The sequence below is a fragment of the Falco rusticolus genome, chromosome 9, assembly GCF_015220075.1.
Source record: "Falco rusticolus isolate bFalRus1 chromosome 9, bFalRus1.pri, whole genome shotgun sequence".
Classification (NCBI taxonomy): domain Eukaryota; kingdom Metazoa; phylum Chordata; class Aves; order Falconiformes; family Falconidae; genus Falco; species Falco rusticolus.
The window spans coordinates 5970324-5993672 of record NC_051195.1 but is presented as its reverse complement, the minus strand read 5'-3'; the positions used below and the strand labels follow the sequence as shown (position 1 = coordinate 5993672).

The following is a 23349-nucleotide window of genomic DNA, read 5'->3' as shown; positions in this document are numbered from 1 at the left end:
ATAAAGTTATTTTTTTCCCTTGAAATGTTCCTTCTCTTTCAACTTCTAAAGGCAGCTGCATTCATTTAAATGCAATCTCTTCATTTGCTAAACCACAAGTTATGATCATACTGAAGACACAAGTCTTCCACCTCAGTCAGTATTTTATGCTGCCGTGCTTAGGTTTGGGGTAATTTAGTTCTTCAGTTAATATCATTTTTGAAGTCAGACATTCAATCATTACCATATTATTGTTAAAAAATGGTCACAATTTTGAAAGGGGGTAGGGGTGTGGAATCCAAGTTTTTTAAAATGCCAACAAATACAGCAGGCAGCAAGAGAAGGCAGTTTGGATCCATGACTGCTGCCTATCTTCTGCCTAAGCTTTTAAAAAATTAATGAGGGCAATCTTGACATGTATTTATTTATTAGCAAACCAGCCCTGCATGACCAGAAGTAATCAGCCACTTTTCAGACAGATAGAAGAAGTATTCCAATATTTGAAGGAACAGGGACTTTGCATGGGATATCAGGCATGGCTCATCGCATCAAAAGACTTGATGCAATTCAGTTATGAATCCAGTAGTGAAGGTGGGACCCTTACCCCCTCTCCAGCCTCCTTATCCAATACCTAAGGCCAGAGCCATGTCAAAGGGCATAAAAAGTTTCCAGTACCAGGTTGGTTCCTGGTGTTGATATAACAAGCCATGAGACTGCCTTGGTGACTTCTGCTCTCATGGCTCAGGGAAACATTCCACGCTACTTTGGGAAACGTGGGAAATAGGGTCATTCTGGGGGAAAAACAACAACAACAACAAAAAAAAAACCCCAACCCAAGAAACAAAGCATCCATAAAAAACCCCAACACGTGATGATTCAGCATGCAGAAGAACAAGACATTAGATTTAAGCAGAAATAATTACTTGCACAAATGCAGAAGAAGTTACCACTGGCTGCCCTAGCAATTCTTTGAGCTGTTAGGTAAACTAAGCTGTCCCTGTACCAACAGAGTCATGCTGGGGGGAAAGTGCCACTGCGGAGAGGATTAGTAGAAGCACTGTCACACTGAAGGCCCTGCACTTCAGGAATACTGTGCAGATTACACAAAATCAGAGGTCTTAAAAGCTACGGAGGAAAACGGGACACACGGGAGTTCTCAGAAGACACTGAGTGAGAACATGACAAGTTTTCAGGAATGTAAAATGTGTGCAAAGACAAGTGAAGTAATTTCCTTTCTATGTCCAGGGTAAAGAAAACAAAAGCAATATCTTATGCTGAAAGCCACAGATTAGGAAAAACTTAGGAAAAAGCGAGGCTAATAAAACAAAGCAATAGACTGTCAAGGGGTGATGCGGAGATACAGCAGTGGAGATCTTGTAAGGACAAATTACATAAACATCTGTCAGGAATGACTAACGTATAGTGGATCCTGCTGTAGGCTGATTGGATGGACTGGATGTGTTCCTGAGCTTTTTCCAGCCGTTTTTTCTATGATTCTAGCCTGAAGTAATTTACACAAGCCTAAAGGCCTTTTCAGGTTACCTTTGAGATCATTCCAGGTCCATGAGCAGTACAGAATTGGGAAGGAAAGATGGTTAAACATGCACACAAAAAGAAAGCAATATCCTTTCCCAGGCTTAGAATTGCAGCCCAGAACCTTCCTCTTGAATTTGCAAATGCATATCCAGTCCAAGCCACCCAGTACTGCGCAGTGGCAGCCAGCCCACCTCCAACCAGTCTTGTGAAATCATAGGAATTAGGCAGGAAAAGATGCAGTCAGTACTGGATGAGGGGAAAATGGTAACAGTACACAGAGTGGCGTTACCGACTCCGCAGGGAGTGCATATTCCCCATCCCTGAGCCATTCCTGAAGGTGCCACTTTTTGAGTAGGCCTTAACAAGAGAATCCATATAGATTTATAGTTGCTACTGAAGCCACAGAATCTTTTTCAATCGGATCTACTGGGCAAATGATGATCATAAAAAACGGCGTCTCTTTACTCAGGTTCTCCTGTCATCTCTATTGCATACAGGCCTTCCTAAAGCTGCTTAATCATCCATTTTTTTATTTCTCTGACAATTCTGAAAAACTAATAAGTAATACTGAGGACCCATATAAAGCAACCCAAATCTTTTTTTTTTTTTTTTTTTTTTTATCTACCTTTCCCCCCTTCCTTATAAAGAAGCCAACAGCAAATCTGGAAAATTTCTTTTTGGAAAGGCCAAAAAAAGTTGTTGCAACTTTCCTGTGTGTTTGTTCTTTTTTTTTTTTCCTCCCATTATACTTATCATTTTTCAAAAATGATTGGAATTTGTAAAATATTTCTGGAACACCAAGCATTTTCTCTCAAAAGAAGTTTCCACCAAAAGACATTTCCATCACTTGTGATCCTCCTCAAAGGTACGGATGATTTAGTGATAACTGATTCCTGTGTGAATAGCCTAATCAGTGTGCTCCTTGGTAAAACTAATAATATCTCAGACCTCTGAAAGAATGCTCTTGAAATAAAACCTTTTTGCATTCATATATCTGAACCTGAAGCAGTGTGAGGCAGGACCTTTGGATAATTGGATGGCTGTTCATGCGTTCCCTGTGGGCCCTCATTCCCTCCACAGAGAGCTATTTCAGTGAACCTAATTCACTCTCAGATATATAATCTGAAATCTACCATTGACAATTTCTCCTCTTCTGACCTAGATATCACGGCTGGGAATCAAACTGAGTCGATAAATGAAAATCACCATGAACTCTACATCCCTCCTTCATATGAAATTCACATTGAAACGTAAACATTGCCTCTCAACCTGCTGCGTGTAGTCCCTCAATACCGCTATGCTAAAATCATCAAAAGATGCAATGAGGAATAAACAAAAGCACTTTAAAGATGTGTTTCTGTTTAGTTACATAAATCAAGGCCTAATGGGAAGAAACCGAGGATTCCATAGGACACATAGTTTAGCTCCGTGTAACCTCAGAGGACAACGACAAACAGAACATGAAAAGAATTTGAGCAGGATTTCATAATTGAATAAATTCCATCTGTCTCCTGAACCATTTGTCCTGATCAACAGCTTATGGAGGGAAACAATTTACCTACCTCATTAGTTGTGAGAGTGAGAATCCGATCCAAGTCTTCTACCAACTGTTTAAAAGTCGGTCTCTGTGAAGGCACAGCATGCCAGCAATCTCTCATCATCATATACCTGTAAGAAACACACATTTTCTTGGCTTAATTAAAATCACGCGTCCTTCTCGTAAGCCTTTTCATACACAGTCGATGTCCTTCATCACAAGTAAAGCTGCAAGCACCCACAGCCCTACAAACGCGCCACCGACTCCCCCAAAACTGTGCAATGCCCCCTTCGCTCAAAGGTGCATTTCTACTCCTGTATCTGTGGACCTGATCATAGCCTTCTGTCCCAGGAATTTCAATGGTATTAAATTAGATATCCTTAAATATTTTTGCATGTTAGGGATTGCGGTCTTTGTGAAGAAATTTAAAGTGGGGAAAAAAACATTAACAATAGTTGAGGGCTATACTGAAATACCAGAAAGGGAAAACACTCTCCCCTCATCACCAGGATATAATGCTGTGTTAGTGCAGAAGTTCCCAGATGTGTTTTGCTGTGTACAAAACCAGCCTGACGTAACTTACATGTGATTAGTGGTATGTCTGCCATTTAGGAATTGTCATATTAATGAGATTAAAAGAAAACAAATACGGGTGTAAAAACACTGATGAAGACTGGCTTGTAGATGATCTCTTCTTTTTCCAACGGGATCACAGCAGGGTGTGTAAAGAAGTAACCTCTGCAAATGTTTCCTGAAGACCTTTTCATACCTTTTCTTTAACATATCTATACACACACACACATCTCCATAATTTTAGGGTTGAGCGATTCTGAAAGTGTTTGATTCTGCCGGGGGTATCATTAACCATGTGAATTCAGCACGATTTGTGCCCTTCGATCCTGGTACAGCAAATAAGGGTCCTTACAGTTCATTGGTGCAGTTGGCAGGTTTATCCATTCGGTGCCCTTCTTTAAGCAGCTTAAAAAGTTCCTCCACTGGGATTCCTGGGTAGGGTGATCCTCCTAACGTGAAGATCTCCCACATTAACACACCAAATGACCAACTACAAATCAAAAAGAAAACAGCATTAGTAGATCTACCTTACTGCTGAAGAGAGATGTGTCTAAGGCAGATGCAATGATTGCCAACCCCTCCTTGGAGATGCTTAAATCACCATCTGCCCAACTCCAACCACCCTGAGCAGGACACCAATCTGTGAGATGCATCAGATGCACAGGCGGCATATAGCATAGGGACTGAGCATGTTCTCAGGCGTACTCTTTCCCTTCGCCTGGTGTGCTCCGAGCACCTGAGTTCCCAGGGCTACTGCACAGAACTGTGTCTTCACAGCTTTATTATTTACACAACACTCACAGCTGGATTGCAACGACGTGGAGGAATATTTTGGAAAAAGCAAATTGTTCAAAACAAAACTATTTTCCATCATTCTGCTCTTCTACCTTTTTTTTATTATTAATAATATTATTCATTTTTGTTAGGAAATGAAGGAGTATAATTTTAAGCCAATTCTCCTGCCTGCTTGCCACCCCGTCCCAGAGGCTGCTCATCACACCTTGCTGGCAACCTAAGGCTCTTTGGCAGGTGGCTTTGCCAGGTGAGCAACAGCACACAGCTTGCACTGGCTCCTGAGCTCCTCTGCAGCTCTCCTAGCTTTGCAGCAGTGTATTTTAGTAAACTGTTTGCACAAACTTACAATAATATTATCTTTAGCCGCCTTCAAAGCCACCGTGGGGCCAAGAGTCTCCAAGTTCCAACACTGAAATCCTCGTGCTCCCTGGCTGCTGAGGAGCTCGGACTGACTTTCAGTCCCGAACCAGTGGTTTACTTCACATTCGCTTAAATATTGTGCAAAGATGCTATTTTAAAACTAAAGTTTGATCCACCCTTAACCTGGGTATACAGTTTCCTTTGTAAATTACGTAAAGGTCACAGGAAAAGCCTCAGTAAATGCTTTTCTTAAGGAGAGAGCACCTCGGGAAGTGCACCGAGGTTAAAGAAAGAGGAGTTATCTCTTATTTTCTCCACCCTGCCCTTTTTCCTTGTAACCCTGCACTGACATGCATAACCTTTTACACCTGTGCTGGGAAGCATCCAGCCCTTTACAGTTAAGAGCTTCTCTAGGAGAAATAAAAACTGTAAGATCTTCATCTGCATTGCATCAGAAATACACGTCTCCTTCAAGCACAATGCACACGAGCACTGTAGATGGGCCTAGGAAACTGTAATAGGAAGCAGAATAAATCTTGAGCGGTTGCATCAGCGAGCAACTCTCTGCACACATTAAAGCATTTCTAAGTGTCAGAGTCCAATGATTTCCCACTACATGTGAAGTACTGCTGGGCAGCAACACCACTTCTAAAAATCAGACAAAACTTTTCCAGTATATCCAGCCTATGTTTTATTATACCTAATCTTAGCACAAATTTTTTAAGAAGTTTTCAGGAACTTTCTTTTCTTTCTTTCTTTTCTCTCCCTCTTTCTTTTTTTTTTTTTTAAAAAAAAAAACTAACTGAAGGAAGTCCAGAGTATGTCAAAAGCCAAGCAAATTAGATAGACTCTTTGTAGCTGCACATCCGTAAATAAATTCAAGGGGGGAAACTTCCGCACTGACAGAAGGAGGTTAGCATTTTCCACCTTTCATGTGCTTTGAAGCTGGGCAGATTAGTAACAGAGCACTGGTTAGCAGTCTACCATAAAATCCTCACTTTCTAAGGGCAAGTCCTGTTCCATCTATTAATATGTGAAACAGAATGAAAATGCTTAAAGGTAAAGGACAACACTAAAATACTTTCAGAATATCCCAAACTTTATAACCTCCCTTCCCACCCCCCCAAACCCAATTCAAATAAGGCCACTTACACATCACTTTGATGCGTGTAAACTCTGTCAAACAGAGCTTCTGGAGCCATCCACTTTACTGGAAGCCGTCCCTGTAAGTTTGGAGGGGAATGAAAGAAAAATGAAGATGGTAGCAACTTACAGGATGATTTCAACGCCAATATTTTACAAGATTAATCAATTCTCAGAAAACAGCCTGCTAATGCAAACCAGCACATGATTTACCTTTAAAATTTTCAAGGAAAAGAATAACAAAATGGGCTAAAGTAGGGAGACCATTAAGAAAAATGGATATACACATCAAAGATAAAATAATTGAGGGCTCCCAAAAAGTGCTCAGACTGCTTGCTAGGAGAACTATAGGATAAGCTGTTCAAAATTAAAAGATCAATCCATGATGTCTCTTTAAGGACAAAAAAACCCAATCAATAATCCTCTGTAAAACAGGCCTGACTGCAAAAATAAGTTGATGACTAAACCCCAGAATTCTGGGGGTTTGTTCCATCTTTTGCAGTGACCCAAAGCTCACAGTCACAACTGTCTGTCGCTTTGCACACAACACCCGCTCCGCCCAGAGCCCAGGGATCACGCAAAAGCTGATATGGAGAAGGTTTAATTCCCTTCAGCACTGATGTACCCAGACCTGGTTGCTCTGTCTCTTGGAAGCAGGCAGATTATTACCATTAAAATGCCATTAATCACTTAGTGCTTTATTTTCACAGATAAGCCACTTAACTTGACTGTTAAAAATAACCAACATTAACGCCAAATATTAAAGTCCGTAGAACTGAATGAGTTCTGCAAAGTTCCCATCAAGACCCAAGTGTAGTTCATCAGGATCTTGAGAGATCCCCTGAGAAGGAGATGTAAACTGTGCAAACTAGGCATTAATAACAACACCTGAAACCTTTTATCTTCTTGATTTGGTACAGGTTAAACAGCAAAATGGTGACAGAGCGGGGAGTAAAAAAATCATTTTTTTCTAGCCCCACTTTGACACTACAGCTACAACTTGTACATAACAAGCCAAGTACAAGCAAAAGGCGTAAAGCTGCACGTGCCATACCACATGTAACCAGGACGTTTATTATGGGTATTGCTAGCACTGTTTAGACAGTGTTTTTCAAGATCCTAGGCTTGGTAGAAAATGAGCTGGAATTGACAGGAATATTTCCGTTTACTTGAAGTGAAGTGAAGCCAGAGACACACAGAAAACAACTCTTGGATTTTAGCATTTCTAATAAATCACAGAATATACAGCCTCTTTGGTTATCTTTCTGACTAACTGTCACTGTAAGAGGGTACAGAAATGCTATGTCCTTGATCCCTGTTTTCTGTCTGCGATGAAAAGTGAGGCTGCTGTACAAGAAGCCCATTAAGTTTACAACCATAGTTTTGAAGCGAATCGTTGAAAGAAACACTTGTTTCCAGAGATAAGAAAACCATTCACTTACATTAGTAGTCTTTTTATAATAATCTATATTGTTGATGTCTCTGGCTAAACCGAAGTCTGCTATTTTCATGACATTATTTTCAGTTACCAAAACATTTCTTGCAGCCAAGTCTCGATGGATACACTGGAAAGAAAAGAAAAAAGGCCCACTGAAATAAACTGCTGTAAAAGTGAAATCACTTGTACGCTACAACTAAGTCTCCTTTATGGATTTTAACCTAAATCACAAGGTGGGAAAGCCACACATTTACTACAAGCCTGTGAGATATGATGGTCTTAATTACTGCAATCCATCCCCTCAGCTGGTGTTTCCAAGTTGAACAACGGCCCTAAGAAGCCTCTTAGAAAAGTCTGGTTTATTCAAGTCTTACCTTTTGCTAAGACTGAAAGCTTGGGCGGCGACCCAAACTGTGCCAAGCTCTTTGTGATTCACTCTCCATGACGCGTGCCCAGGTAGGTACAGGTATTGCAGCACTTTCATTACAAGTACTGTTAATGAACATTTTATTATGTTGCTTCCCTAAAATTCTATCATCTCACCAGAGCTAAAACCTGACAGGCTGGATCAGTGCAGCTGCTTTTAAGGGAAAAGATCTTAATATGAGATATAGCCACAGTATATAATTCTAAACTATGTGTCTAGGGCGTGTGTATTTACTTCAACCATGAGAGTATAACAATTCAATTATGAAAAGAAAAGGAAAAAAAACCCACCAAAACAAGCTGGGCATGGCTGTTTGCTTTTAAAACAGCTTTGATACTGAAACTACATGTTACCTCCTCAGAGATTTTTCCTTCATGTCAGCATTACACTGAAAACTTGCAACTGATTCTTGACATGGAAAGGATGTTGTGACTGCTCTGGATATTATTCCTGTGTTTAAGCAGCCTTATTACGGTTGATACAAGGTGGCCGCAGGGGCATGGTAAGAAACGTTGCATTCAGCGTCCCCCCAGGGTATTCTACTTCTTTTCAAGTTAAATATTGACTTCCCCCCCCCCCCCCTCAATATTGGATTACTCTTTACGCTGTACTCTTTATTTCAGCATGTGCATAGACATGCTGGACTGAACCACTACAAAACACTCTACAACAGCCAATTTCTTTCTTCCATTATAACTTGCCCCAGCAATTTGCTGAGATCTCTTGTCCTGCATGGGTAAAACGAGCCTATGGAGCTTCTGCTCCTCACTGGGTTAGCCATGGGGAACTGCCAGGAAACACCTGCTCCAGCAACGCCTTCAAGCGCACAGGACCAGGCAACGGTACATTCTTTCAGCATCAAATCGGTCTTCTAATTCAGCATCAGCAACGCTACGGTAGCAGAAACAACATAGTAGTTGTTCCTGTCCCCGTTCTCAAACCCTAGGAGGAGAACTGCCTCTGAGACACTGGGAACTCCATTCAATCACCCTAGTACAAGTTCGTAATGTCACCTGAGATACGCTAGGATAGCTCAGGTATCTTGATGAGACTACCAGGGATGACACAAGGATGTACAGCAGACTCATGCCTTTCCAGAACAGCCAGCTGGGGCTACCACAGAGCATCTCAAATGGCATGTAACACCTCCGGGTGAATATACACCAAGTGATTCAAACCCTGGCATCTTCTGTCAGTATATTCCTGCTTTTTCATACCCTGCTTTTTGTAACTGAGACTCTTCAGAATGGTGCCACTATTGATCTCCATATCTGACAGGTTTCATAGCTGACCCTCTGGCCCTCATGATTTGCTGTCTCTTTGCAACAGTCCGCGCCAGTGTCTGTACCTGGAGCTCCCCTGTGGTTCTTGCACAGCACTGGAAGGTTGGAGAGAACACGTCAAGAGAATTTTAAAAAGCATCGACCCAACTTTAGAAACGGGATATTGTTTCTACGTACAATTGCTTGTAAGGCAAAGAGCAGGCACCCAAATGCTATCTTTACATATTATTATTTGTTGCTTTTTTGAAGTCTCAGTGAGCCATTTATTGGACTGAAATAACAAGAACACTGGCCTCCTCACAGTTCCTGAATGATGAAAATACCGTGAGAAGACCAGCTCTCTTATTATTCCAGCCTAGTAAATGGATCCCTAAGGGGAAGAGAACTAGTGAAATACAAACAGAAATGGTGGGATATCTGAAGAACCGGAATGCACAGTTTTACTATGTGCTGCCTTTGTTTTTCCTGTGCCTTGTGCAATGCCTCACATACTGTCAAGCCCTGCACAGTGCTGATCAAGTGTTTCTGCAAAGGAGCTGCAGCAAGCATGAAATGGTTCTGACGTGTGCATCTGTGCGAGCGCACACCTTCTTGGCAGTGTCCTACAACAGCACTTCAGAGCTTCTCAGGCGGACGCTTGTTCTCAAGATTTGCCAATCAAAAGATTTCTTTTTTTCCTTTTACAACAGTTCTATTTTCTTGGGACATGGCTCATTGCCAGGCAAATGTTTCATTAATCTTAGAAAGAGATATCCTAAGGTGCTTTACCTAATACAATACTTGTGCTTACTCCATTAGAAGGTTTTTCCCTGGGTGTCATGCATGTCACTCTGTCCACCCTACTACTATACTATGAATTACTGTTTCAAAACAAATGAATAAAAAAAAAATTAGATCTAGATTCCCCCTCCTCCCCCACATCTACAAGTGCAGAAAAGCAATTAAAAAAGTCATGACTCCAAGCAGCAACAATGGAGGTTTACACTCAGCTCTGGTCTTCAGTTCAAAACAGCTCCATACTTGGGTGTAGACACAACTGGAAACTGGTATAAATCCCAGTAACCACTCCACACCTTGCAGGAAGTACGTATCATCAATATCTAGTGCTTTGGTTTAGTCATTGGGTCCAAACACCACGCAGGATATTCATGATTGCTTGTCCACCAAGCCCCAGTATGTTTACAAAGTTAGTTATGCAGGGCTATTTAAGGTTTCGTAAGTATAATTTAATCAAATTACAGGTTAAAAAAAAATATTTTTGAAGAAATTGGTGTCCAGGGAGATGATAGGATAAATAAATTCTTTCAACAAGTTTGCTCTCCTAACAAACACCAGTTTTAAGTAAAGCGCATAACTTAAGGGACTAATTCACTCCATTTATTTCTGCCTCTTCTGTTCACAATTTTTGCCCTGGCATCTTGTGGTCCTCCCAACTCTGCCTGGTATCATTCCGTAAATCCTTTCAGTAACTGAATTAATTTATTTCACATCACTCTGTGAACTGCTTTGGTTGATTTGACTGGAAACAGAAGGCAAATGGTGCCTGCTGTCTCATGGGTAGAGTAATGTGACTTGTGTAATCAAGTCACCACCTGTGCTTATGAATTCAAACTGCAGATATGTAGCAATATTTACTTTAAATGATCCACTCTGGGCCTCATTTTAGCAATATTGTGGAACTGAGATTGAAAACTTCAAGAGTATGAATTTTCCCACTGATGTCCAAGAGTATGGATTATGCAACTTGTTTGAGAAAGGTCCTTCTCCCAGCAAATCCTTGAATGTAAACAGTATGAGAACAAAACTAAACTAAAAAGGCACCGGAACAAATATGCACGACACGCTTTGCGTGGTATTTTCCAAGTTCTACCTACTTTTTGTGAAGCCAGGTACTCCATGCCTCTTGCCAACTGGTACGTGCAGGACACTAAGTCCTTGAATGTCATCTGCTCTTCTGGTACCCTGTTAATATCAAATGAATACTCCATCCCCGGGGGGCGGCGTGCTCGCAGGTACTCGCGCAGGTTTCCTTTGGAAGCGTATTCTACTATCACGTACAACGGACCTTTGGGTAAACAGAACCATGTGAAAACTGGAGTAAGGTCGAAGAGTAACATGTTTTTATGTAACGAAGCTTTTAAAGTTCTATAATAAACGAAACGAATCAGTAAATGTTTAACTGTGAAATCAGTGAGCACAACTTGAAAGAAAAGGAAGTCCGGACCTGGTGAAGTGACTGGCCCGAAGCTCCGCAGCAGGACAGTGGCAGAGCTACAATTAGTGGCTGAAAGCACCTAAACCCTGACCCAGCGCCTATTCCTTCCAGACACCCCCCGCCCCCATCCTGAAAAGCAAGCATTTTCAATCAAAAAATGCCATGAGATATCAACCAAGGACAGAGTGCTTCTTAAGATTTTTTTGATTTCCGGAGTTTTATGCCACTCCGCATCACTTTATTTGACATCATTAGCTTTTAACACCACCACTGTGGTCTTCAGAGAGTAAAAGTGCTCATTTCAGATTCATGGGATACAAATTCCACTGAAGCAGACTGACAATTTGGAACAACAGGCACTGGTTGTTCTTCCTCCTACAACAAGGGATTAGAGAGTTTTTATATGATATAGTACACTTTCTTATGGTAAAGCTGCAAGTATAACAAGAGACAGAAGTTAAAATATTGCTGCTAAGCTAGGGAAATATCTAAAAATCCCATCACGCCATGACTGCTTCCTTAAAAACTCTTGAAAAAATGATTAATGAGACTTTTGCAGACCCGTTGGCAAGTCCTGGTTTACTTTCTTTTCTCTACTCACCATCCTGGGTACAGGCTCCAAGGAGATTGATGATATTTTTATGCTTCCCAATCATCTTCATCATCTCCATCTCTGACACCAAGTCAGACAGATCTTTCTCTGTAGCATCATCTGTACAAGACACAGGTTCAGTTCATATTTTCTAGCGTGCCAGCCTGAACTTCACTAAGGCTCACCAGTTGGTGTAAAACACATGTGCTTCAAAATGCAGAATATGGGATTCGTTTTCCAGTATACACTGTACATTATACAAAGTCATAAGTTATGTCCTAACAAAAAAAAGTCTCAACCTATCGAATGGACTGACCAGTTCTCCAGTGTTTTATGTTAAGAGGCAACACAGTAATATAAGACATAGAAATACTATCCTTAGCTATCAAACCTCCAGTAAGTACGCCTTTCCTGCAAACAAACTTTACAATTAAATTCAAAATAAATAAGCACCAACTACCCGGACTGATTGACCTAGGATCTACACATGGACAGCCTCTGACACGAGCTCAACTAAAAGCAGAGAGACCCACACGATGCTAATACATCTCCTGGCTCCTAAATACTCACTGCTCAAGATAAACAGGCTGTCAAGGGCGCAGATTTACACCCCAAACTGCTGAAGGCTGAGGTCAGCTATGTGCTCTTTGACCCCCCCCCTACGATGACAGAGTTCAGATGCCACAAAAGAAACCTCGTGGATGAGAACTCCCATATCACCCATTCTGATCCCTAAGCACCCAGTTTTCTTACCTTTCAACATCTTCACTGCCACAGTTACTGCTTCTTTTGGCCTGTCTTTGTCAATCCCCACCGCCTCGGCCATGACGACTTGCCCAAAGCAACCTTCACCCAGGGGTTTACCCAGCGTCAGCCTAGAGGTGTAAACAGGAGATTAACACACAGCATCTGGTGAAGGGATGCAGCCAGTGAAATTCCAGGGCTAAATATAAAAAGCTTTCAACAACTTGCTGTAGCATGAAGCATTTATCATATGGAACTAATGAGACCCTGGGTGTGCATCGGTTTTCACGCGCACTGCAGTGTGTTTTCTTAGGGATGGTATAGCATAGGGCAGATCAGTTGCTAAACCCAGCTTTTAAGTTCTGGCTCTCCTTGTAATAAGAGGCTGTACTTGATGGCTAGTGAGGAGACACAGCATGGAGGGGCAGAGCTTTCAAAAAGCATCAGACCGTGGCTGAAATTCAGGAGCAGCCAGCAACATGCAAGCTTTTCCTGTCATTGGAACACGGCTGGTCGTTGTCTTTTTCACATCGACTGCAAGGAGATGAAAGAAAAGTTTCTTTGTGTGTGTTGCCATGTGGTCACTTTCAGGCAGCTGATGAGTTGTGGGGTAAAGGGTGGTATTAAGAGGAGGGAGATGTTTTAAATATTATGAACTCCTGTGATACAATGGCACAGTGCAAACAGAAAGGAAAATCAAACATGCTCTCGGGCAGGTTAATTTTAGCTCAAAATTCACGTTCTTGCTTTCTGGTTGGGGATGCAGGCCATGAACATGTGCCTAACGATCTATTACACTGAAGGGATTAGGTAGGACAGAGACAGCAAGTCAGTAGACACCATGTTTGGGTGCAGCTGTAGGTAATTATCACACCCATTTCTCTTTCGAGGTGGCCAGACAGCCGCCTTGTTGCAGGAGAGAGGAGGGAGGACGAAGGGGAGAGAGAGAAGGAAAAAGAAGCTGGCAACCAGCACACGGCAAAAGCTTGGGAAGGGTTACCACAGCGAGAGCCCCGGTAAAGGCACCCGCGATGCTCGAAGAGCTGCCAGGAGCTGCTGCAGCCACCAGCTCTGCTCTCCTGCTGCCAGTCGCAGTGCTGGGCACACAGAGGCGATGCTCTGCCTGCCCGGCTGCACAAGCAGTGCCACAAAGGCAGCACCTCCATGGGACAAAGCACTTGGCAGATCTGAGCATCCTCTACAAGCTGTCTCCTCCACGGTCTCTCAACCCACAGCAAGATCGCTCTTCTGACAGCCCCGTGCATCCCCCCAGCGCTTTGATCCTTTAAGGGGCGAGACGGGATGCTTTATTTACCCACAGCTGCGTCTAGCACAGAGGCTGTTTCTTGGCTGCAGGCTCCTTGCTGCCACAAGTGGCATGTAGGAGGGTAACAGAAGATGCCTCCCATCTGCAGCACCCTGGCTCTGCTCAGAGAGCAGGAAGCAGAGACTGGGGGGAAACTGAAACTTGGTTATAACCACAATGTCAATGTAAGAAACCTTTTAAAAGGAGCAGTCATTAAGTGGGCTATGCAAAAATGCATTTTGTGGAGCATTACCTGGTTGCAAATGCTGCTCAGCTGCAACAGACACAAGAGACGCTAATCTCAATTTTATGAGGATAAAGGGAAAAAATAAAAAAGAAACTTCAAAGCCTTGGGGCAAAATCTTTTTGGTTCCAGTCTAAGTGCTTACGGGCCAGATCTGGGCTGCTTTACTCCAAGAATATCATCTAACACCCAGAAGCAGCGCCATGGCAGAAATCAGAGAGGGTGCTCAGCGAGTTTGATGCTGCTAATGTCATCCAGCGTAGGGGACAGAATTGCATGAGCATTCTCATAACAGAATTCTTGAGGTCTTCGCTTCCCGTGGTCAAAAGCAGGATTCACAGGTATCACCTACACAGGGACTCGTTCTTAAAAGCGCAGACTTCTGTCTTCCCCCATGAAATAGAGGGACAGGTCATCCTACCATTGACAAAAGTGTTAGACCAGGGCTAAGTGGTTTGAAATCCCTGCTTATCTGCTCAGGCACAAGACAGAAGCGAGAAGTGGTTCCTCCTGAGGGCAGCCCGCAGACTCCTTGTCAAATGCGGTCTTTGCCTCAGTGAGGACTCCTCAAGCTGTTTTGGATTGGTTTCTAAAGCACATGCAAGTTTAAAAAGGTGCAAAGACTGAAGGGAAGCGATGCTATGCTGAGGTCATCCTGCATATTCTCCAGAACTAAAATTGAATTTAGGATCTTGGCAGAGAACAAACATTTGCATTAGAAACTGGTTAATTTATGTGCTATTGCCCTGCTAGGACTAAAGTAACAAACCTTTCATTGTGTGCCTCCTGCCCCCCAACCTAATAAACTGCCTCTAAATAGCCTCCTTTCATTGAAAATCTGTTCCACCTACATTTGTGCTGAACGCTGGTTTGAAATGTTTAGCACTCTAAAATTTTCCGCATTTAGTGTATCCCCCCAGGGTATGGGCTGACAGAAGTACATATACAGGCCCCCACTGTTGACTAGAATATTGCAGGTGGCAATTACAGCATTTTGCACTAGTTTTCAGCTACATCATTAAAATAATTTCCAGAACAGTTGTCAGAAGGTTCAAAATTACAGCTCTTCTATCCAAAAGTTACAACCCTGCACTTTCAAAGAGAACTGTTCATGATAAAAGGTGTTATTTTCTCAAAGCCACCTAAAGACTTCTTAAAGTTACTACTAATTTTAATACATAATCACAGTCCTACCTGTGTTAATATTACCTCTCTTTAACTTGTCTTTTTTATATTAATATGGTTACAGCTGTAATTAGATTATTCAGAAGTTCATTTTGCATGTTAGTCAACAGACTTTGAAGAAAATACTACGTAGCCAAATGAATTTGCATATAGCAAAATTCAGTATGCTCTGCTTGAAACCTAATACTTTTAAGCCACTGAAGTTCTACATATATGCACACGATATGCAAATGTCCCCCTAAATCAAAAATCACCACCTCCCCTAATATAGGCTAATAGAAAACCAACACAAAATCCTACCCAGAGTCCCGACAGAAAGAAAAGATTGTCTAATACCATATTCTAGACTTTCTCTACCTCCTACATGATGCTGTATTACCTATTTATAAATATTAACCAATGAAATAATCAACTAAGAAACATGGCTTGATTTACAGAGGTATTGCTTGGGGAAATCACGACTGCGCATCAACAGTGCTCGTATGTGGATATCTCTCCTGGTCTAGATCACTTATGTTTTGAAATAACACTTCAGATTCAATCTTTTCCTAACAGAGGTGTTACATTTCAGCGAAGTATCTGAAAACCTACAAGAAATCTGGAAAGAAAATCAGAATGACTGGCAGAGAAAATTTAGTTTCTTTTAAAGCCAACTGATTTCAGATGATTGAATTGCATCTTGATCTTCAGAGGAGGTTCAGGTAACTGCGGTTTCTTTTTAACTAAAGAAAGCCTGGGAGGCGTTAGGAGGGATGCTTCCTGCCATACTGTGTCATGTTGTTCGGATGTGCATGGGTAGCGTTAAGGGAAAGAGGTTACGTACTTATCTCTTGGAAACTCCCATTTTGGGTCTTCTGGCAATTCATATTCCGAGACTCCTGCCAGCATGGGGGCATCAGCCGTAGAGGAGAGGCGAGTAGTTATCCTCACCAGAGGAGTGTTGGAGTTCATGGAGGAGCTCGAGTCAGCCGACACCTGTTGTTACAATACAAGATGCAAAAAGAAAAAAAAAGGTGGAGATGTAACCTTGACCCAGTATCTGAAAAACAGCAGTACCTGATAACCAAGCCAGCTCAGAACAGTGGTATTAGAAAGTGGCTGAATCTACAGCCTTGTTTCTAGTCCCCTGTTCTCACACATTTACCCTCCCTTGTAAGCACACTGCTGACTCGAACGGCTGCCAGGGCTGTTAGTCTGTCCCATATGTCAGAAAACATGTAACCTTTAAATACATTCACTCTGAAAATAAATTAAATAAACTTCTCCCTCTTTTCAGTTACCAAATTAATATTTTTTTAACCAGCTGAGAGTATTTACATCATTACTCTCAGATACCCAGGTGGGCAGCTTATACCATGAGCAGGGGTTATCAATAAGCTCTCCTCTTCCACTCATTCATAGTCATCCGTGTCACCATTTCTCCTCCCAAATCACACGCAATTTACTATTTTTTGGTGTTACTATTAAATTGAAATTTTGAATTTGCAATTGAAAAATGGTATTTTTGCAAAGGCTTCCATATTTTTCAGCAGTGACAATTATCAAGGTTAAATGCGTGTTACTGTGTAGGAAATGTTGGGCCCTCTCACACTCGGCCCTGCCTGTGGGGCACAGCCGCCCCCGGCAGCCGCGGGCTGGGGCAGGGGCTGGGAGCTGCCCGGCGGGAAAGGGGCTGGGGGGCTGGGCAGCAGCGGCTGGGCATGAGCCCCCCGTGTGCCCAGGGGGCCGAGAAGGCCAGCAGCACCCTGGCTGGTAGCCGAAGCAGTGTGGCCAGCAGGGCCAGGGCAGCGCCCGTCCCCCTGCGCTGGGCACTGGCCAGGCCGCCCCTCGAAGCCGGGCTCAGCTCTGGGCCCCTCACTCCCAGACAGACCCTGGGGGGCCGCAGCGTGTCCAGAGCCGGGCAGGGGGCTGGGCAGGGGGCTGGGGCACAGGGCTGGTGGGCAGCGGCTGGGGGAGCTGGGGGGGCTCAGCCTGCAGAAAAGGGGGCTCGGGGGGCCCTGATGGCTCTCAGCTCCCTGGCAGGGGCTGTGGGCAGGGGGGGTCGGTCTCTGCTCCCAGGGAACCAGCCACAGGACAAGAGGGAACGGCCTCGAGTTGCGCCAGGGGAGGGTTAGGTTGGGTGGCAGGGAAAGTTCTTCTTCACCAAAAGGGTGGGCAAGCCCTGGCACAGGCTGCCCAGGGAGCTGGTGGGGTCACCAGCCCTGCAGGTGTCTAAAAGGGGTGGAGGTGTGGCATCTGGGGACACGGTTTAGCAGTAGACTCTGCAGTATTGGATTAATGGTTGGACTTGATGATCTTAAAGGTCTTTTCCAACCTAAATGACTCTATGGATTCTATGGTTCTACATTTTCTAAGCATTCAATACTGAAAGCATCAGAAAGCTCTGACAATAATTTGGGGATACTGAAGTTTTCAGTTAACTACATTTTTAATTAAAGACTCCACAGGCAATGTGGAGAAGAGCTCCTAAAAATAATTTAGTGTCCAACACTTTGAAATGTAATCCACTTTGGAGTATGGATTTCTCACCAGCCTCAGCAACATTTTCCTTGGAGTGCCAAAGGTATTTAATGATAACTGCTTTGAAAAAGGAGGTAGCTATTACGTCCGTGTAACATGTCACACCATGCTTTGGTGTGAATGGTGCGTCTTCTGTAAGGCTCTTTCCTCAAACCTGCAAGCAGCAGCCTGCTGTCTGCTGACCTCTGAGCTTCAAGTGAATATGAACACAAAACAAAAATGCTTGTATTGCCAGTCTTCCACTCCTTTAAGTGTGTATCCTCCTTCTCTCTTCAGACCACTGACAGTCTTGGCCAAGTCCAAATCTGGTGGCCAAGGTGGGATGAAGGTTGTTTCACAATGCTGTCGCTGGTACCCATCCTCACATCAGGGCGGCAGGAGGTGCTTCTCAGCCAGCATTGCTGCCCAAGCTGGAAGCCTAGAGCATCAGAGTAACAATGTCCCAACCTTTACCCTCATCACCTGGAGTCAACTTTGACACCCGGTTTGCTTATGTAAAATCTCACCAGGCTACAATTTTCTTCCACAGGTCTTATAACTAGATAAAAAAAGCAATTACAAGCAAACAGATCCTAATAGCATTAAAGTGCAAAGCAGTGACACATAGTGATATGAACACAAAATCCTCTTGTCTCTATGACACCTGATACATCCAGCATAATGCTCCCTTATATTAAGTCCAATTAACAATTACGGTGTCTCAGCCACAGAATTATTCAAGCTCCTCGGAATGGGGCTGAAAGGCTTTTGCAAGTCACACTCTTACACAATGTGTTTTGACAAGACAAGGCTAAGGCTCTCAAACAAATTTCTCATCACAACTCTGACCAGCCGTTTTGTTTGAGAGGTCTTTTTGTAGGTAGACATCCTCAAACCCACCTCATCAAATGTGTTTGGCTTCTTGACATATTTTTCTAAGACCAGAGATTAAGACTGTAAAGAGGTTTCATAAGGAAGTGTTAAGGATTGCTATCAAAAAATTAAACTTAGTAACCAGTTTTGCAGCTGACAGACCCTTACTGATATCAGAAGCTCCAGCTTCTGCATGCAAGATGTGGTGTCTATTGAACAAGAAAGTATAACTGCACAAATAAGGCTACCATTCAGAAAAGTAAGGTGGACCACTTTCCCCCTCATTCATCCCACCATCACTGATGTTAATATTTACTTTCAGCAAATTAAGTACCTGGCACATTCTCCAGGATAATAAATATGGTGACAATTTGGGACACAAACAGAAAATTACTAATGCTGATCAGGTAGCTCCAAATAAATCAGTAAGTGAATACTGAACAGAATCCTAGAGATGCTGCCATGCCCAATCTACAGAGGGGAACACACCTGCAGGAGCTGCATGGCAACCCAGCATGAGAACCAGGGCTGGAATTAAGAGTTTTGTTTACTTTTCCTCATTTTCATCATGGCTTAAAAATGATGCTTCAAGAAATGAACAGCTTAGCACTAAGAAGTACATAAATCTCCACAAACAGTGTGGCATCTCCTCTGTCCCCACTACTTCCACTGAATTTCATTTTTCTGTTATTTCTGGTTTCCATTGTTTAATCTCTTACCTCAAACCTACTAATACTCTATGACTACTTCTTCCATATTTCCCAAAGTCACCCACTATTTTTTCCAGCCATTCTACCAAGATCTTTTTTCAAGTCTCAATTCTTATGTAATTATTTATTTATTACATTGCCTTTCCATTCTCGCCTTTCTTTGTCAGTATAGCCATTGTTTTCATGTGACATCAGGAAGGCGTGGAAGTTGAAGCTGCAAAATTTAGATGGTATCCCTTACGTATCAGAAATGGTCCAGAATGTTTTGGGGTCCTTTTTTCATGAATACAGTATTTGTATTAAACACTGTTCAGATCTCTGCCAGAGTTTCATCTTTTCACTAACTCTTATACTCCCAATTCAGCAGTCTCAGCGTGGTTGAAACCTATAAATGTAAACTTAACAATAAACTGAAATGCTCTGGTGATGCATTTCAAACACAGAAGTTAAATAGTAATAATGTACAGAAAAAAACCCAAAAAACCGCACAGATGAAAGACTCTGCCAGTTTCCCTTTTAACACTACTGCATGTTTACTTCACACAATAACCGGATGATTGGCCAGAGATGCTGTAGGTAACCAAAGTGCAGTATCATGGACAGGAATGATGAAAAATCCAGAGAAACTACTCACTGTCTGGGAGATGAAAAATGGACTGTGCTCCCAGGGAATATTCTTCTGATTGATTAACTGGAGCAATACAAGGAGTTACAGGAGCTCAAGGGCTATAAAAATCTGCTCCAGAAAAGATGAAGCCAACCCAGGCTGGCCTGCAGTTGGAGGAGATTTTCTATGTGAAAATGGCCTTTCACCTTTTCTGCAATAGTAAAGAATTAACCTCTGAACTCATCCCTAAAGCACCTTTTTTCATTGCCTTAGAGTGCGCTATAAAACAATGAGGAAAAGCCTACCTACTCCAAGGTCAGTAGACATGGTCAACTTTAATCTACATGTATACATTTAAGGAACAGCATATAGAAAGCCTTTTTGCAGCTTGCTACTTGCAGCACTGCTCTCCAACCCCTTACCATGCAGGTTCGAGAACTAGTGACAACACTCCTGCCATGAGCCCCACATTTCAGCGTGTGGAGCTGCTTTCAAGTACACGGATGCTCTTTTTGCTCTAAGTCATGCAAAGAGTCAAGGTACGTAGGACTCGGGCATAACAGAAGCCATACGCAGCTTTTGCAGCAAGTTTGTAATTGTACATGGCCAATATACAGATGCCAGGGCCACTTTTGGGTCTACCAGGTGCCAAGCAGCAGCAGCTGGACAGCTAGTCAAAATGCATTAACTACTAACTTCTTGGGCAACCACCCAGCTCACCAACGTGTGCTTCTCACAGGTAAAGAAACAAAGCACAGCCAGGGCAGAGCAATAAGGACGGCCGCCTGATGTAGGTGAATTAAACATCTTCAGGGTCTCCTCATGTGTTAGCAACATCTGTTTTAAGTGATAACACTACACTAAGGTGGCATTTTGAGTGCTTAATTAAAGCAAGGAAGGCAGAAGTTGGCTTGACTTGAGCAGAACACCAAATGGACTACTGTGGTATATGTTAACCTGAACGGGAAGGTAGATCTCCACCAGAAAATATTCTTTGTGTGCTTCCTTTCTGCTTTTAGGATGCCAGAAAAAAGAAAAAGTACCAGTGTCAGACAGATCTTTAGCTCCATATCTGCACTTTAGAAGGAGAAAAGCCCACCGTGTCCAAATGTCATGCACCAATGCATGATTATATCCCTACTTTAAAAACATTATTTTTCCTTTGGCCAGCACACTGTATTTAATCAGCTCTAAGATAATGCTTTACAAGCATTTCTAAGCAGCGGAGCATTTAAAACAAACAAATCTTTGCTGGAATCTTTACATGCCATGTGGCGAAATCAGCTGCAGAGCAGTGTGTAATTGTCTGTAATTGATTATGAAGGGTGTTTTCCTCCACTGATGATTTATACCATGTCCCGAAGCCTAGATCTGTCAGTTCTGGCACTCATGCTGTGAGATTTTAGCAGCCATGCAGTGATTTCCTATAATTGTCAGTCTTTCTGAAGGCTCTGCTGTAAAAGTTAATTCGAAGTCATATGCATATATGTATATAAATATAATCAGTAAGTAACGTTATTACTGTTGATAAAAACAGTCCATCTGAGTGACTGGATCTATGAAAATATAAGGTTAAATGCACTACACGAAACTGAGGATTCCTAATTTTAAATACTGACATTTAAAACACGCTCCACTGCTTCTTGAAAAGCACTCCTTCTGAAACTCTTCTACAAGAACAAAATAACAAACGAGTACTACTAGGCAAGTCAATGGTCTCCATCTAGAGAAATCCAAGGATAAAGCAAGAAACTAAAATAGGTATTAAGGTAAACTCCTTGCAACATATCCTACTGACAGCTGCGTATTAATCTTTGTATTTCAGAGTCTATTCCTTAAAATGAATGATATCTTTACAGCTCAGTACTACGTGAAATACTATGTTACTTTACTTGTGCCAGATTACTTGGCTTTTTCTCACGTTCCAGCTGCCAACATCATTTTGAACTAGCTATTTTGCTGGGTGAGCTTAAGTCTTACTTTAAACCAATCAGTCTTTGTTCATCACAAATGCACACGTTATGTTGTTATGAAGAGTTAGCCTCCACAACAACAGTAAGTATAAATTAATGCGAGTGCATTTAAAAAGTTAAGCATGAGAAATCACTCCTCCCTATTGAAGACACATATACACGCCCAAGCTGAAGGGGTCCCAACTTGACAGATTAACTGTGATGGCACTGATGAAACACTCTAGTGATGACAAACACTAGTACTTGACTTTGACTGGGCAAGTCACAAAAGATGGGACTGTCTTTTTGCCTGTTTCATTATAATTTAATTGTTAAAAGGAAAGTAAGTTCTACAAAGGAGATATATATCCTGTTGAAGGCTACCTTTTACCTTTTGGCTCAGTGAACCTGTCACCTAAAGCCCATACTTCGAAACAGTTTGTGATGTTCAGTCCTACAGATACTTCTTCCCCCTCCCTCCCAAGCTGGTACTTCTACACAGAACACGGCTAACACCAGCAGAGCACTGCACCTCTCTGCTTTTATATAAAGAACAACAACTGCTCGGGGATTTCCCTGTAAGCAGTTTCTATTCTGAAAACCAAGTACCAGATCCTAGTGAGGCTGCGGACTGTAGGGGGAGGGAACTGATAATTCCTGACTTCATCCTGACCCTTCCCATGAATGCGAAAAGAACCACACTTTGGCAGGAAAAAAATGCCTGCACGTGGGGAATGATAAAATCCTGTAGTAGCTCAGACTAAATAGTTTACGACAATCCAGGCCTGCAAACCAAACCATATGTTACTCAGCAAGACTCTTATCCCGCTTAGACAAGATGGCATCACAGTCGTGCAAACGCCTCTTTGTGAACCAGGATTATTTTCATATCCAGATCCCTAGGGAGCTTGACCCAGCAGCAGAGAGCTTTGAAAACAATATCAAGAAGTCTCTGATCTATGGCCTCATTTCTCTGGAATTCCAACAAATCCCATCACCCAGCCCCAAATCTCTGCCCAGCTCACACAGTCTACCTGCCATGAGCATCTCCCCTGCTTGCTCTCACCATCCCCTCAGCAACTCGGCCACGTTCCACAAAGGCAAGTGAGAACCTTCTGTAATCAATAGATAAATACAGGTTTAGTGAAAAAAAAAACCAAAAACACCAGGCTTTAAATACAATCCTCTGAAATACAAATAAACTGAAACAAAAAAGTAAGCCTGGTGGCACAATAAAACAAACAGAGCTGAATAATCCAGAAACACATACCCGTTAAAGAAAACACCCCCTGGATTATTTTTTAATTCTTGACTCGTGAAAACAATTCTGAAATCTAAAACCAGCTTTAAA

The 23349-nt window shown here is 42.4% G+C and overlaps 1 protein-coding gene across 12 annotated transcripts in view; it reads right to left on the bottom strand.

Annotated features, from left to right (window-relative positions):
- Positions 1–23349, bottom strand: part of FGFR2 (fibroblast growth factor receptor 2) — an 87952-nt gene that overhangs the window by 2502 nt on the left and 62101 nt on the right. For all 12 annotated transcript variants that reach the window (XM_037399547.1, XM_037399548.1, XM_037399542.1 and 9 more), the window contains 8 exons: positions 16181–16332; positions 12632–12753; positions 11888–11998; positions 10946–11136; positions 7366–7488; positions 5933–6003; positions 3978–4115; positions 3078–3183 (listed from right to left, as the gene is read on the bottom strand). In XM_037399547.1, coding sequence (XP_037255444.1) covers positions 3078–3183; positions 3978–4115; positions 5933–6003; positions 7366–7488; positions 10946–11136; positions 11888–11998; positions 12632–12753; positions 16181–16332 — 1014 coding nt within the window. The remainder of the gene's footprint in view (positions 1–3077; positions 3184–3977; positions 4116–5932; positions 6004–7365; positions 7489–10945; positions 11137–11887; positions 11999–12631; positions 12754–16180; positions 16333–23349) is intronic.